This window comes from Equus przewalskii, chromosome 18, assembly GCF_037783145.1.
Source record: "Equus przewalskii isolate Varuska chromosome 18, EquPr2, whole genome shotgun sequence".
NCBI lineage: Eukaryota > Metazoa > Chordata > Mammalia > Perissodactyla > Equidae > Equus > Equus przewalskii.
In genome coordinates, this window is record NC_091848.1 from 12,539,811 (window position 1) to 12,554,209 (window position 14,399).

General features: G+C 42.9%; 1 protein-coding gene across 1 annotated transcript in view; it reads right to left on the reverse strand.

The window, feature by feature from the left end:
• The window catches only part of SLC7A14 (solute carrier family 7 member 14), a 116,872-nt gene that overhangs the window by 36,933 nt on the left and 65,540 nt on the right, over positions 1-14,399 (reverse strand). The window contains exon 3 of the mRNA XM_008524441.2: positions 821-1,057. Coding sequence (XP_008522663.2) covers positions 821-1,057 — 237 coding nt within the window. The remainder of the gene's footprint in view (positions 1-820; positions 1,058-14,399) is intronic.

A 14,399-nucleotide genomic window follows, 5' to 3' on the forward strand; every position in this document is an offset into this window, starting at 1 on the left:
AATAATTTTATATATATATTCTCAAGCCAGCCCTCACGGCCTAGCAGTTAAAGGTTGGCACACTCTGCTTCAGCGGCCTGGGTTCAGTTCCCAGTGCCAAACCACGCCACTCGCCTGTCAGTAGCCGTGCTGTGGCAGCAGCTCACATAGAAGAACTAGAAGAATTCACAACCATACACAACTATGTACTAAGGCTTTGGGGGGTGAAAAAGGAAGAAAAGGGAGGAAGATTGGCAATAGACGTTAGCTTAGGGCAAATCTTTCCCTGCAAAAAAAATATATATTTACAGGTATATATATTTTCTTATTTAAAAATTAATACATGTTATTTATGAAAATTTAAAAATTCTGATAAAACCACTGGAGAAGTTCTTTACAGTTCTTTTTCCTGCATTGGTTTTATTTTTATATAGTTATTCACAAGATGCATGTATAATTTGTATCGTTTGTCACACAACATTACATCAAAAAGGTATTCCATGTTATTGCAACAGTCTTCCTAATCATCTTTTTAATTGCTAGCTACATAATATGCTTCCACAATTAACGTAATCATTTGCTCCACTGTAGTATATTTGGGCTGTTTCTCACTTTTTGTTATTATAAATAAGGCTATGATGAACATCTTTTCCTATAAAGTTCTTATGGAAATTAGAATGATTTCCTTAGGATAGATTCACAGGGGAAGAATTACTTTACAAAAAAAGTAAAGACATATTTAAGGCTTTTGATATATTTTGCTACATAGCATCCTGAAAGGAATTCATTTATTTGGACCAGTAAGTTTGCACGTTGGGGTGGGAGGATGTGGCAGTCTCACCCAGGCCGTTGAGTGTTCCCACGCTGTCCACCATCCAGCGGCTGATGGTGTGGTTTGCCAGTGAGTCAAACATGCTGCTCAGAGCACTGGCGCCGGCCGCGGTGCCAATCAGGTACTCCAGGATCAGGTTCCAGCCAATGAAAAATGCCACAAATTCGCCGACCGTGACATAGCTGTAGGTGTAGGCTGACCCTGTGGTCTTGGGGACACGGACTCCAAACTCTGCATAGCAGACACCTGCATGGGACAAATACACAGATGGTGGACTTCAAGATATGAGCTGACCTCTTGATGGTTAACCGTCTTGGGTAGAAATATTGGGAATCTTTGAGATCTTAGAACAAATACACAAAGTTTTATGTACGTGAATAACTTTAAAGCCAGTTCTAATGTCATTCAACCTCAGTTCTAGAACTAATTCTAATGAAATATGGGTAACTGATCTTCTTTACTTAGAAAAATTCCCATTTGTTGTATGTGTCTCTGTCGCTGTTCCTTTTCTGTCACATATCCAGGGTGAACGTGAGCCTAATTCATATTCATTACGAACCCCACACTTGATGGCATCAGGGTTATATTATGCATAACATTCTTCTCCTTCATTTTTACATATTACAGAAGGTGCTCCTCATTTGAGAGCGATCCTTTGAGCAATCTGTGAAAATCTTGTACTATTTCTAGTGGAAGAGTTGATAAAAAATGCAAATATAAATAAATGTCTAGTTATCAACAAGGAAATTTAGCACATGCAAAAGATCACTGAATGAACACTTCTAGAGTGCCTACTAGTGCTTGGCAGGGTGCTAAGTGCTGGGAATTAACAAAAGCAAGTGAGACATGGCCCTGCTCTCAAGGGAAGATATACCAGAAAATCAGTGCCCATCATCGGCTGCGTCAGCTCAATAGTGCAGAGATGAAACGAACAAGGAGAGTGGAGAGGAGACGTGCATCAGCTGGTGTTGAGGTCTATGGAGGAACTAAATGGACAAAGAAGCTGGGACATGAGTCAAAGATAAGGCAGAGAGTGACAGTAGGAAGCATTTGGGTGGAAGGGAGGGTGCATGAGGGGACTGGGAGAAGATGAGGCTGGAGAGGCAGGCATAAGCCATGTGTTTTCCATAAAAGATCCACTTTCACTGGAATCATCTATTGAATCATAATTTTAGGAGATGGGGAACAGAAATCTGTCTTTTAATGTTTCCCACTTATATTTGAAAAATACTGGTATATTGCCTGCTTTGTTTGATAGAATTATAAATCAAGCTAGAAAGAGATGGGAATACACTAAACCTCTGGAAGTTGGGAGGGTTTCCTACATTGTGCTAGGAACTCTGGGTGTGGGGCCAGTGGGTGCTAAGTTGGAGGACAGACATAGGACAGCTAGGAGGAAACACACCAGGAAAGGAGTGTAGGGGGAACTGAAAGTAAACTTTACCTTCAGTCCCAATTTTGGACAGGGCCCACCCTAAGGTTCTCTCATCACAAATCGGGGAACAACAGTTCACTCTTTTGTGACTAAAGAGAGTAAGTTTCTTCTCCTTTAGAAGGAGTGAAATCGATACAATGAAGCAAGAACAGAGATGTCAAAAGCAATGACACAATGAATAATTAAATGTTATGCAAAATCTCTTTTCCTTTCCCTCAGTGGCATCGGCTGTCAGAACATCCATATGGAAGGAACACTGGAGCAGTTGGGCTGTGCTCTTGTCTTCACTCCACAGTGAGCCTGTCCATCTCTATATTCAGTTTACTTCTTTGTAAAGTAAAGGAATTAGATTGGATGCTCTATTAAGGGTCTTCCTACTCTAACACTCTGGGATTCTATCGTTACAGTAGTCTCCTCTTTTCTACATGGGATATGTTCCAAGACCCCCAGAGGATACCTGAAAACATGGGAAGTACTGAACTCTATATTTACTATAGCTTTTCCTAACGGCTTCATGGGCGGATGGTATATACAGCGTGGATACATTGGACAAAGGCATGATTCACATCCCGGGTAGGACGGAGCGGGAGGGTGTGAGATTTCATCAAGCTACTCAGAACAGCACGCAATTTAAAACTTATGAATTGTTTATTTCTGGAATTTTCCATATAACATTTTCAAACCAAGGTTGACCACGGTAGCTGAAATCGTGGAAAGCGAAATCGCAGGTAAGGAGGGACTACTGTATAATGAATTTTGCTGCAAAATATACCGGGCACAATTTACTTTTCTTTTATATCAATTACTGTATTGTTCTCTTTTATAGAGATGCTCTCAGCGCTAGCAAAGCTGTTTGTCCCTACATCTAATGGCCTAGGCTGCCATTTATTTTGAGTTCCTATGTCAGCCCCGCTGCCTGCCCTTTGTCAAATACTTTTCCATCTCCTTCCTGGAGATCAGACTGTCTGTTGTTTCTTCTTGTTGCTGTCACAGGGCTTACCCTGAGCAGTCAGGCCACTTCCTTTTCTAAATTGCTGCTTCCAACACCTGATGTTTAAATTGTTAGAGTGAGTCTAAAATTAAGAGGAAGTGGTCTCTGAAGGAAGGCCTGAAGACCTCTTCCGTAGGGAAAGTATAGTGTATAAGCGCTCAGTATGAGGCCCTGATGAGACTTTCTTGGACCTGGAGGACTCTTGTGTTCTCTCCTAGGAGAGCTGAGTTCGCACGTCCAGGGTAGGTTGCTCTTTTAGTGCAATATGAGGAAGGAACCAGGAGCAACTAACTTCTCCTCTTCGGTGTAGGATCCCCAGCTTTATCCAATAATTCTTATATCCTATGAGCTTCTTCTCTCCACCCTCTTTTACCCTCTCATAATATACAAGACTTATACATAGAATTTTTCCAAGCAATGCTTTGAAACAGGCAGCAATTTGCAAATTTAATTTGGAGAGCCAGTGTTGTGGAGTTTGTGCAATCAAGGGTTCTCTCCTTAATATTTGATCTGCCAAATTAAATTTTAAAATGCCCAATTCACCATCATAACCCACTTGCCAAGGGTAATTAGCATATAGCCAAGTCTTCCTCAGGTCCCGGGAAGGGCCCAGCCCCTTGCTGTGCCAAGTCAGAAGAACAGGCCCTGTGCTGTGCATGGTGCAGGAGCACATGGAGTCTTAGTCATTCATTTCCCAGGGTCCCATGTGGATCCTGATGACTGGAGTTTGGGGAGAACAGTGGGAAAATCAATTAGCTACTGACTGTGTAAGGCAATTTTTGCTCCCTCAAATCATTCTTTTAGATACATTCTCATTTTGAACACATTGTAAAGGATTTTATAATATTTTGAATCCTTCCGATTTATTTGCATTCAGGAGTCCAGGCTTTTAGTGGGCTCTAGAGAATATCCAGCCTGGCAGTGAAACTCAGCGGTGAGGAGTGAGTGATTTAGACTCTAGATATCCCGGAAAAACTGGAAAATGTTGTGAATCATTCAACTGTGTTGAAGTATCTGGTGTGTACGAAAGACAAATTCAAGGGTATCTTTCTAATTTCAGCAAGAAATAAAAGCCACGGAAAGGGAAACCTTGGTTTTTATTCCAGATTATGTACTATCTGAGTGCCAAGGACACGTTCCTTACCTCACATGGGTAAAGTGAGGTGACCAACTAGATAAGCTTTAGGATTCCTTTCAGTGCTATCATTCTTTAGTTTCACATCTAGAGTCGACTCTTAATCATCTTTGAGTCAATGGGAGAAGCCCTGTAGAAAATACTGCAAATCAGTGCTTCTCAGCAAAAGCCTTCTGGGGGAATTTTACAAATCTGTGAGTGGGGGTGTCTGTGGTTCTCATGATGATTGTGGGCACTCATGGCATTAAATGGGGAGGAACCTGGGCTGTTAGACATTCTGAAATATGTAGGACCATCCCACAGAATGAGGCATTGTCCTGTGTCTTACATGACTTCTGAAAGTCCCAATGGACATTCGTGTAAGTAAAAACCTGTTTATAATTTCTGAGCCTGGCTCCATCTCCTTTTTACATATTAACACAAAACATTTTTTAATGCGTAGGTTTATATACTTTGAGTTTTCCAGGACTACAACGACTGGATAAATTGACGGACAGTTGTAATTTGTTTTGTTTGGAATTTACCAAGAGTTAGTCATCATTTTGGAAAACCACATCCACAGTAACATCCCTCATGGTTTTTGAGCACCAAAGAGCACACTTATGTGAGTGTGCATTTGCAGCAGTTGTGCTCACAGTGGTTTCACAAATGACAGATAACATCTGACAACTTCATTACGTCTCCTACTGTACTTATGCCCCAGCGTTCACACATTGAAATAAATATTGCTTTTTTTTCTAGAAATTACTTTTCCTTCATTGTTTTCATACTAAGGGAATATTGATTTTTTAAAAATTCTTTGTGTAGGAAGGTAACGTTATCTCTAGTTTGCATTTCAGAATAGCAAAGGAAGGACTGTGACGTATTTATTACCCACAGTTGATTTGGTGTACTAGTGTGGAGAATCACTATTCTAAATGAGAGAGAAATTTAGTCTTTACTCATTTTAGTAATGCATTAAAAAAAATTCTTGCCCCAGAGTTACCTTCCTAATCATATTTGCCTTATGCTATTATCAAAGTGATTTTGCATTCCTTGGCTCCCCGTCAAGTGATTGCAGAGGAGAGGCATATTGATTCCAAAAGTATAACCATGTAGCTGGAGAAAATCAATATCGAGTACAATGTCGAGGTCCAGATAGCCATCGATGAGTGACTGCGTGCTGCAAACCACAGGATGGAAGTTTTCCTATTAGAATTGCTCAGACACGGCCAGTCTAGGTCCCTGAGAAATACGGAGGAGTCATTTCAGCAGGACGAGAGGGAATAGGAATGATTTCTCACAGTCTGCAACTTTGATATCCTTTTCAATGATCCACCCTTTAAGTCTACTGTAAACATACCCTGTTTTTATTTTGTCATATCCCTAGTGTTTGTTTTATTTCTATAAGCAGAACTATTTTTGGTTAAATTGACAAGCTGCCAGCCTAAAAAGCAGTCAAACTTAGAACTTATGCATTGAAAAGAGTGTTGGGAGAAGATACCAGATTACATATTTGAAATATTCTCTATCAATCCTTGCTTGTCCCCAAACAATGTATGATTTGGGGTTTGGAAAAATTTGGTCCCTTTCAATGTGAATTTCTTTTCAACTCAGAGGGTCTGTGGTTCTATCATATATAGGCATAAGAGGCCAGCAGAGAGCCTGCATACAATGTTGACCTTTCCAAACCGTGCCTAAGAGAGCACTGTCCAATAGTAGAGATACTGACTACGTGTCCCTCCTCCTCCAATTTCATCCATCGCTCACAGCCTGTCCTGGCTCTCTATTACCCTCTCAGAACCAGGAGGCAAACATTCTCCCTCCTAAGAGGGTGTAAAGGAGAAAGACCCAGCTGGGAATAGGGGAAAGGTAGAGAAGGGTTTCTCCACTCAAGTAGTATATTTCCCTCCACATTCCACCAAAGAAAGCCATTAGATAAATAAGTACTTTTTGAAAGTGTACTTTCACCTGGAAGGATTAAATGTAGGGGTTACTTGCACTTGAATGCCAATTGCTCTACTCAGATAAAGAGGAGTTTTCCCATTAACTTATAGTTTAACTTATTGACTAATTCCCTAACCTACTTATCAACTAACTTACCAATTTCCTAAATAACTTCTGACTTCCTAATTTCCTTCCTTTATGTGACACACGTTGTTAAGTGCCTACTAAATCAGGCACTGGAGTAAATACCGGAGACGTAAAGGGTAATAAGGCAGATCTCCTGAGCTTGAAGCAACTATATTCCAATCAGGAAAGAGTTTAATAAACCGACGATGCCACACGGCCAGCATTTAATAAGATAGAGTGTTTATGAGTGCTCTGGGAGCCTGCTGGGATGAGCGTGGTTCTTAAGGAGCATGATTCTTTGGTTGCTGGGTAAGTGGGGATGAACGGGGGAGGCTTTTGAGCTGCATCTTGAAGGGTGAACTGGGCTTTGCCAGGCAGAAAAAAATAGGAAAGGGTGGTCTTAGGTAGATGAAAGGGCAGAGCTGGAACGACACATTGGGGCTACATTGGGGACTGAGGAGGAGGAGTCTGCAGAGGTGAACTGGGCTCAAGTGATTGTGGGAGTGGGAATTTTGTAATAGATTGGGGGATCTAGCTGAAGGGGATTGTACAGTTCACCCACTTCTATGGTTTCAAAACTTTGTCTTGGTTGTAAAAGCTTCTTTGTATGCAAAGTCTTATTTGAGAGCTGAACACATAAATAAGTAAAAGCACAGTGGCTCTGTTTGAGTCAGGGTTGGGCGAGCCGAAGCTGGTCTTCCCAGGATCTCCTCCATCCCACATCTCCCCAAGGCCGCTGACCCTCCTCTGTGGACTCACAGGGCTGTACTGAGATGGTGTGGGATGGGTGTCAACTGCTCATCGGGCTTGTTCTCTTACTTGATAGGTGATGCAACTGAGCCCCAGACCTGATGTTGCATATTCAATTAATGACAGACATCCAGTTCTAGGAGCTTTCTAATTCATTCATTCTTATCTAACACATTTATAAGGTACCATTTCTATGCCTCTATGTTAAATTTTATGGATCTAAAGGTAAATAGAAGAAAACAGTTCCTTTTTTTGTGGGTCTTATTGTCTAGTAGAGAAGATAGATCAGAAAATCAACAATTATAATAAAAGTTAAAATTAGTTGCAGGGGGTGGGGGAAAGTGCATGAACTGCTTTAAAGAACTGCAAAATTGAGATCTGAAGGAAGGAGAAGATAAGAGGAGTGGAGAGAAGTGTCTAAGAAAACAGCTTGCCAACTCTGTAGTTTCATCCAGGCCTCTGGATCAGTAACATCTCGAGTGTTGCTCAGAGGGTCACTCTCAGAGGGTCTTGCTTGGGCGATGGGCCCCAAGTTACAGGCATGAGTCCTGATTAGTTGTTTGGAACATCTTGTCTCTATAACACTTCACAGGGGAGGTAGGAAGGTTGGGGTGGGCTGATCTGGCAAATGGATGAGGTCATCGATTCCTCCTCCGTGAAGTCAGTTCCTCCCCAGTGCCAATTATCTGCCATCTCCCAGACGCAGATGAAATCCATTGGACTACACCAGTGCGGCTCACCACTTAGGCCCAAACATGTCTTTAAGAAAGTCCTCACCAAATATAGCATTTTGCTGAGATGGTTGTTACCCATTTCTTTCTCATTTTCTTAAAACATCTTTGTTCCATTTATAAATTCACAGCAAGGCTAAGACATGTTGTATATATTGCCGTGGTTGCTAGTACTGCTTACATGTAGATTGAGAGTCTGGTATAAAGAGAAATCGCAGGACCTCAGAGAGAAGCAGAGTGTGAACTCTCTCGGAAATGTTTGCTTTCTGTGACAGTGAATTCCAGATAGGGGGTAATGAAGTATTCCCATCACTGCTGTCCCCCTTGTGAAGCAGGTTGCTGGATTCTGAGAAACATCTATTCGGCCCCCTGTTGCATACAGTGGGACCCTGTGATCCTGCACTGATGTCCTCCTCCCAATGCTTTTGATTAGCCAAGAAAATTGTGGGTTCCTTTTTCAGGGAGTAATCCGTCAGGCTCTCTCTCCCTGCCACCTCACTGCTACTGTCTCTTCTACCTGAGCGACCTTGGTCACTCCATCACCCGTCAGTGAAGCCCAGGCAATTTTTACAAATGCGTCTGGAAGAAAAGCAATTTGTCTGGGAACGCCTATGTTTCTTTGTGTCTAAGAAGACACTTGTAATTTTTCTGTCAAAGCAGGCCCCAGGTGGACAGTAGGAGCTTGTGTTTAGAGGATGGACAGCATCTTCAATCAGGGGGCATGTGACACCATTAGTTACTGAACCTGACATGGCTCCAATTAAAGTTGGGTAGGGAAGAGAGAACTCGAAAGTTCCCCAACTGCAGCACAATATATCAACATGTAAACAGGAAGGAAAGAAGCTGTCTTCGTAGTCAGAGAAGTGACCCCTGAAACAGGTCAAGGAAGTTTAATAATTTGCTGATTAAATGTGACCAGCCTATCTGTTTACTCTCTTCTCTGGTCTCCCTGTATGAAAATATTTTAGAGGTTATTGGAGGCCTGATGTCTCTTTCCATAACACGATCAATTCATGTGTAATATTGTCTGGTCATTCTATTGTTAATTATCATCATTAGTATACATTACTTTACTTTATTGCTTTATCAAATGATGATGACGATGGTAATAATAATAACAGTGCTCATGTAATTGCTTCCAACCAAAGAATCCACAGGGTTAGCTGTGCCCTGAGCCCATCTTCTGGCCCAGATTGGTCCCTCCTCCTTGCTTAGGTAGCAGGTAGTCTGGAACTTTCCTTTTCTCTGCTCATAACATTTTTATGTAGGTGACCTCAGGTTAACATCAAAGGCAGCCTTGGTGGGGGGTGAGGAGACAAAAGGGGAGGCAAAGGCATGTTTTTTTGGCATCTATCTGTGCTAGGCCCGTTGTATACGGTTCCTTGTCTGATGCTCAGGTAGGCTGTGAGGGGATGCTGAGACCTCTGTCAACAGCCCCTCTTTGCTTTAGGAGAGGCAGTGAGGTGTCATAGGAGCCACACAGCCTCTGGAGAGAGACCCAGAGAGTGGTTATGACAACTAAATGAGTTCATGCACACAGATCATGTTGCCCAGTGCCTGGCAGAGAGTAAGTGCTTAATAAATGGAAATAATGGAAATAAATGGAAATGGAAATGGTAAAATTATTACCAACTATGGCTTTGAGCAGGTCATCCAATTCACTGAGGCTCAGTTTCCCCATCTGGAAAAATGGTCATGGTGACACCTGCTGTGCAGGTTGTTATGGGTCTTCAAAGGAATACATGTCCAGTTTCTGGAATATAGTAAGTGCTTCTCCAGTGGGAGCCATGGCTATTATTACAGATGAGGGAAAGAAAGCTCAGAGAACTTTCCTTGGCAGTAGCCTCCAGAGTATTTATACAAGAGCTTTTGCCTTGGAGGTGAGATAAAGGAGGTTGGAAGCTAGTATGGTTTGCTGATGGTTTTAGAGACTCAGCATTGGCAGGGTCATCAGAAATCACCTAGAGCCAGCCCTGATGGCCTAGTGGTTAAAATTCAGTGCTCACCACTTCGGCAGCCCAGGTTCACTTCCGGGTCATGGAACCACACCACCTGTCTGTCAGTTGCCATGCTGTGGTGGTGGCTCACACAGAACTAGAAGGACTTACAATTAGGATATACAATCATGCACTGGGACATTGGGGAGGGAAAATAAAAAGAGAAATCATCTGCAGTCTAAACCAAGCCCTCAATGCACTTCTAAAACAGAAGCTAGAAAAGTTTCTTCCTAGGTTTTTAATCTTTAATCTAGAAACATCTGTTCTATTCTACAAGTTCAGTTAGAAATTGTGAGGTGAAGAGAAATTTCCTGTTTTCTTGCTCAATCTTTCTTTATGAAGCCTACAGCCTCTCGTCCAGATGACTCTGATAACTGGGCTGAAAAGGCTTTGTGCAGAAAGGAAGGGAGAGCAGGCGGTAAAATGACAACCAGGAGTTCCCTCTCACTCTCCAGGAGCTCCTCTCTCCATTGCAGCTCATCACTCTCCAGGAGCAGGCAGTGCTCCCATTTCTAAAGCAGATGAAAGTGGCACCAACAAAGATAACAGACCTGAGAAGCTTCTGTGAGGGGACCAGGGCACCATACTCTTGTCATGAGAATTTAGTGGACAGGGTTAAAGGTGAGTGCTAAGAAAACACACTCAGGCCCTTGCCTGGTCGCCTCAGCCCATGTGATGAGTAGGTGGGACCAGGTTCCACAGGGACGGGCTGCATTCTCAGCAGATGCCCAGGAGGGTGAGACATGGTGAATCTCTCATGGGCCTGGATCAGCTTTCTGAGGAGGACCTTCCCAGAGACATGAGAAACTTCCCATAGAAGGGGTGCCATCTTGACGTTTTTCCAAACTGGGCCAACGTGTAGGGAGGGCAGAGCAGGGCGAGAGTCTTGGCATTTAGGAGACTGTTCAAGGGAATCTTTTGGGCATGGGGATTGGTTACAGTGCCTACTTCTAGTTCTTTGTCCTGTGAGACATATGCCTACCACTTTCACCTCCCGCCTTCTCCTTCCCCCTTTCTACCTCTGGCTCTCAAATTCTAGAATAATTTGGCCTTCTATAGGGCAGAAGTATGAAATTTGCATTTTAAGGAGTGAGTGTTGCCACCTACTTGTCTATGAGGATGGAACAGTGATGTACGCTTGGTAAACAGTACTATGCACAGTACCTTCTGTGCATAGCCGACAAGGATCTGGGGGTTACTATTCTTCCTAAGATTCTCACCTAGATGGTCTTCATGGGTTGTTTCCATCTGGGCAGCCCCTACTGAATGCAATAACAATGGTAAGATTTTAGCCGACTTTTCTACAAGACAACTTCTGCGAATGGAACAGTGAATCCCTTGGATCTGTTGGTGGCTTCTTGAAAGAGGCATTCCCAGCAAGGAAAACATGGAGTGCTCTTGGCTGTAGTATCAAGTGCTCTCATAATTAAAATATTTTAGAAATATTTGCAAAGGAGCAAACATTTGCATTTATGTTTCACATATAGGAGAAATTTGTTACACTGGTTATTTTCTTTAAAAAGTCTAAGAAATTATAAGCTGGAGTATTTATAAATAAAATCTCAAGATAAATAAATATAGCCAAGGGCTATTACTGAATTTATTCCAAAATAGGAAATTCTTGAAGAGTTGATAGGATATAAAAGTATGTTTATTTATGTATATGTATACGTAAATGTATGTATGTTTTCAACTACTTTGCAAGGGACTTTCTGGGGCCAGATTCATGAAAATGGCCAGTGGTGATGTATAGTATGAAATGTTTGTAATGTTTGTTAGCAAATCATTGCTGTGTACACACATACAGCCACCCACGGGCACTCCATAAACAACAGCACAGATTGTGTCCGGGATGAGTGCAATGCACTTCTTAGGTCATTAAATCAAAGATTCATCCTATTGCTTGCTGTCCCTCTTCTCCGTGTCAACTCCACCCTTTGTATTGTGATGTTTGCCTATACCACACCCCAGAAATTGCCATCTCTAGTCCATAGGCTGTCAGCTGTAATGGCCTTTTTTCTCTGCAGCTTGTGGCATCAGTGCTTACACCTTTGTTTCCTTGTGTAAGAGTCTGTATTTCCTTCAGGTTTACTACTCCTCTGCTCATTTTTCTCTTTCTCTGTTGTTGCTTCTTATTTCTCTGTCTCCATCTGTCTGCAGTCATTTAACAAATTTCTGCCCTTAGCTCTTGTCTCTCCTTACACCCTTTGCTTTGGTGATCTCACCCTCTCACCAGGGCCAGTGGAGTTCGCCAGGGGCTCTCTGATTCCCTCAGATGGCCACAGCCCGTTTGCACCAGCCTCTGTGACGTAGCAATGTGAGGAGGGGCACTGAATGTTCAGAGCAGATGGCTGGGCTTGTGCAAAGCTCCTGAGCTGCTGTAGTCAACGAGTTCGACTCTATGCACAAAGTCTGCCTTGTGCCAGGCCTCTGAGGGCGAGGGCTGGTGCTCTTCACGAGTTTCCAACAGCACTCAAGTCTCAGGTAGTTGTCCCACGGCCATCATGCCCAACTCACCTCTAGCACCTACTTCAGTGCACAGAGTTGAGGCTGCTTAACTATCACTTGTTCAGAGAGAGTACTTCGTCAGGTACCCTGTTTAATTTCCTTATAGTGCTTATCACAATTTCTAACTATTATATGTATTGATTTACTTGTTTTCTAGGCACAGCCTATTTGTATATTTTGAAGCACAATGTTTTTGAAGGGGGCTGTCCCGGTGGAGATGAGAATTCCTTCTGGGCGAATACTTTCAGATCCAAAAATATGATCTTTGCACAAGGTTCATCTGGAGGAAAGATGAGTAAAAGAAAGGCCTACTGGGTCTTTTGCTAGGTATGCCCTGAGGGGCTTCAGAATCTGAAACATGGACTGCTTATTTTCATTAAGAACAAAACTTGCCTTGTTAGGTTGGAGACCTAGGGGTGATAATTATAAGAGCAAACCTTACTGAGCGCTTCACATCCACCATCTTAATCTTCACAAGATGGTTATGATGCAACGACTGTTATTATTTCCGTTTATAGATGATGAGTCTAAGATCAAGACAGGTTATCAAGACTTCCCAATCTTTTCCACTTGTAGAACCCACCTGGAAAATGACACTATTGTATGGATATGAGAAGGAGGTCGTCTGTAAAGGGGTGAGGCTGCTCGCAGGTGGAGGTGACTAGTCTGGGGCCTCTGCCACCTCCCCACTGCCCTGAGCATGGAGGGATCGATACCTTGGCACACCTGTAATTTTTGGCAATCTGGTTGGGACGCTCTGGGTTAAGTATCTTTCCCAAGTCACACAAGTAGTAAATGGCAGAACAGGGCTTGGAGTGAGGTAGATAAGTTCCAGGGATTAACTGCATCTGGGCCCAGAGGCTACATGGGGTTGGGATGTGAGTGTGGGGAGTTGAGATATTGGACCTCTCTTTATAAATCTTACCCTGCCTGGGTTCTTTCTTATCCTAACTCATATGGGCAACCTAACCCAAACTCTTCATTTTGCAGAGGAGGAAACTGAGTCGAGATGTGTGAATGACTTGCCTCAGGGTCCTGAGCTGCTGAGGGACAGAGCTGTCACTAGACCTCAAGTGTCCCCACTTCTGACCCAGGCCCTCTTGTCTCCTGCGGGGCTCCCAATCATTTCCCACGGGTCTGTGCTGTTTCTTTGCATTGATGTCAAGCCCTTTGTCTCAGAGTTCTTTCCTATGTTCTGCCGCATCTCTGCCATGCTGAGTCCAGAGCAGGTGGCCAGTCCCTCCCGCAGTCACACTGGCTGCTCTCACTATGCACTGTCCACTCTACCAGGTGCTGTCAAAGGTTTAAAAGAAGTCCAGGTTCCCCTGGGTTCGCTGGAGGAAACTCATTTTCACAATCAGCAATTTGAGGAACTTGCAAATCTCTGTTAAAGTGCGCTCACCTTCTCTGAACTGGTAACTGACATCCTTCCTACAGGGCTGTCAGTCAGCCCTATACAGGAGAGCTCATGCACTTCACAACACCCTTGTCACTGCTGACAGGTGACAGAAAGGCGCTGAGCTTAGAAGTCATTTTCGTGACCTGGGTTACAGAAGTTTTGATCTCGAAAAGTGCTCTCTTAATCAATAGAATAGAGTGAGATACACGCTTTTCTGAAACCCCAATAGGAGTGAGGGTTTCCTTGATTCACTTGATTATTTTTAAAATTTTGAGGGATGTATCTGCATAAAGCAGATTGGGGTAACAGTATCCTAAGCCAGGCAGAATTGAATTTAGACTTGGCCTTTGTCACTGGCCACCTTATGGTCCTGGACAAGTAACCTATTCTCTGAGCCTCAGTGTTGTCATCTGCAAAATGATTATAATAATGGCAATTATTTTGTGGGATTTGTGGAGAAATTTATGTAAATGGTGTTCAGCCAGTGCCAGGCTCATCGTTAAGTCCTCAATAGTTTAACTGTTATGATTAGCCATAAAATGAGAACACTAATACTGCAGAGAGATAGAGAAGATGAAATGGGTTAACGT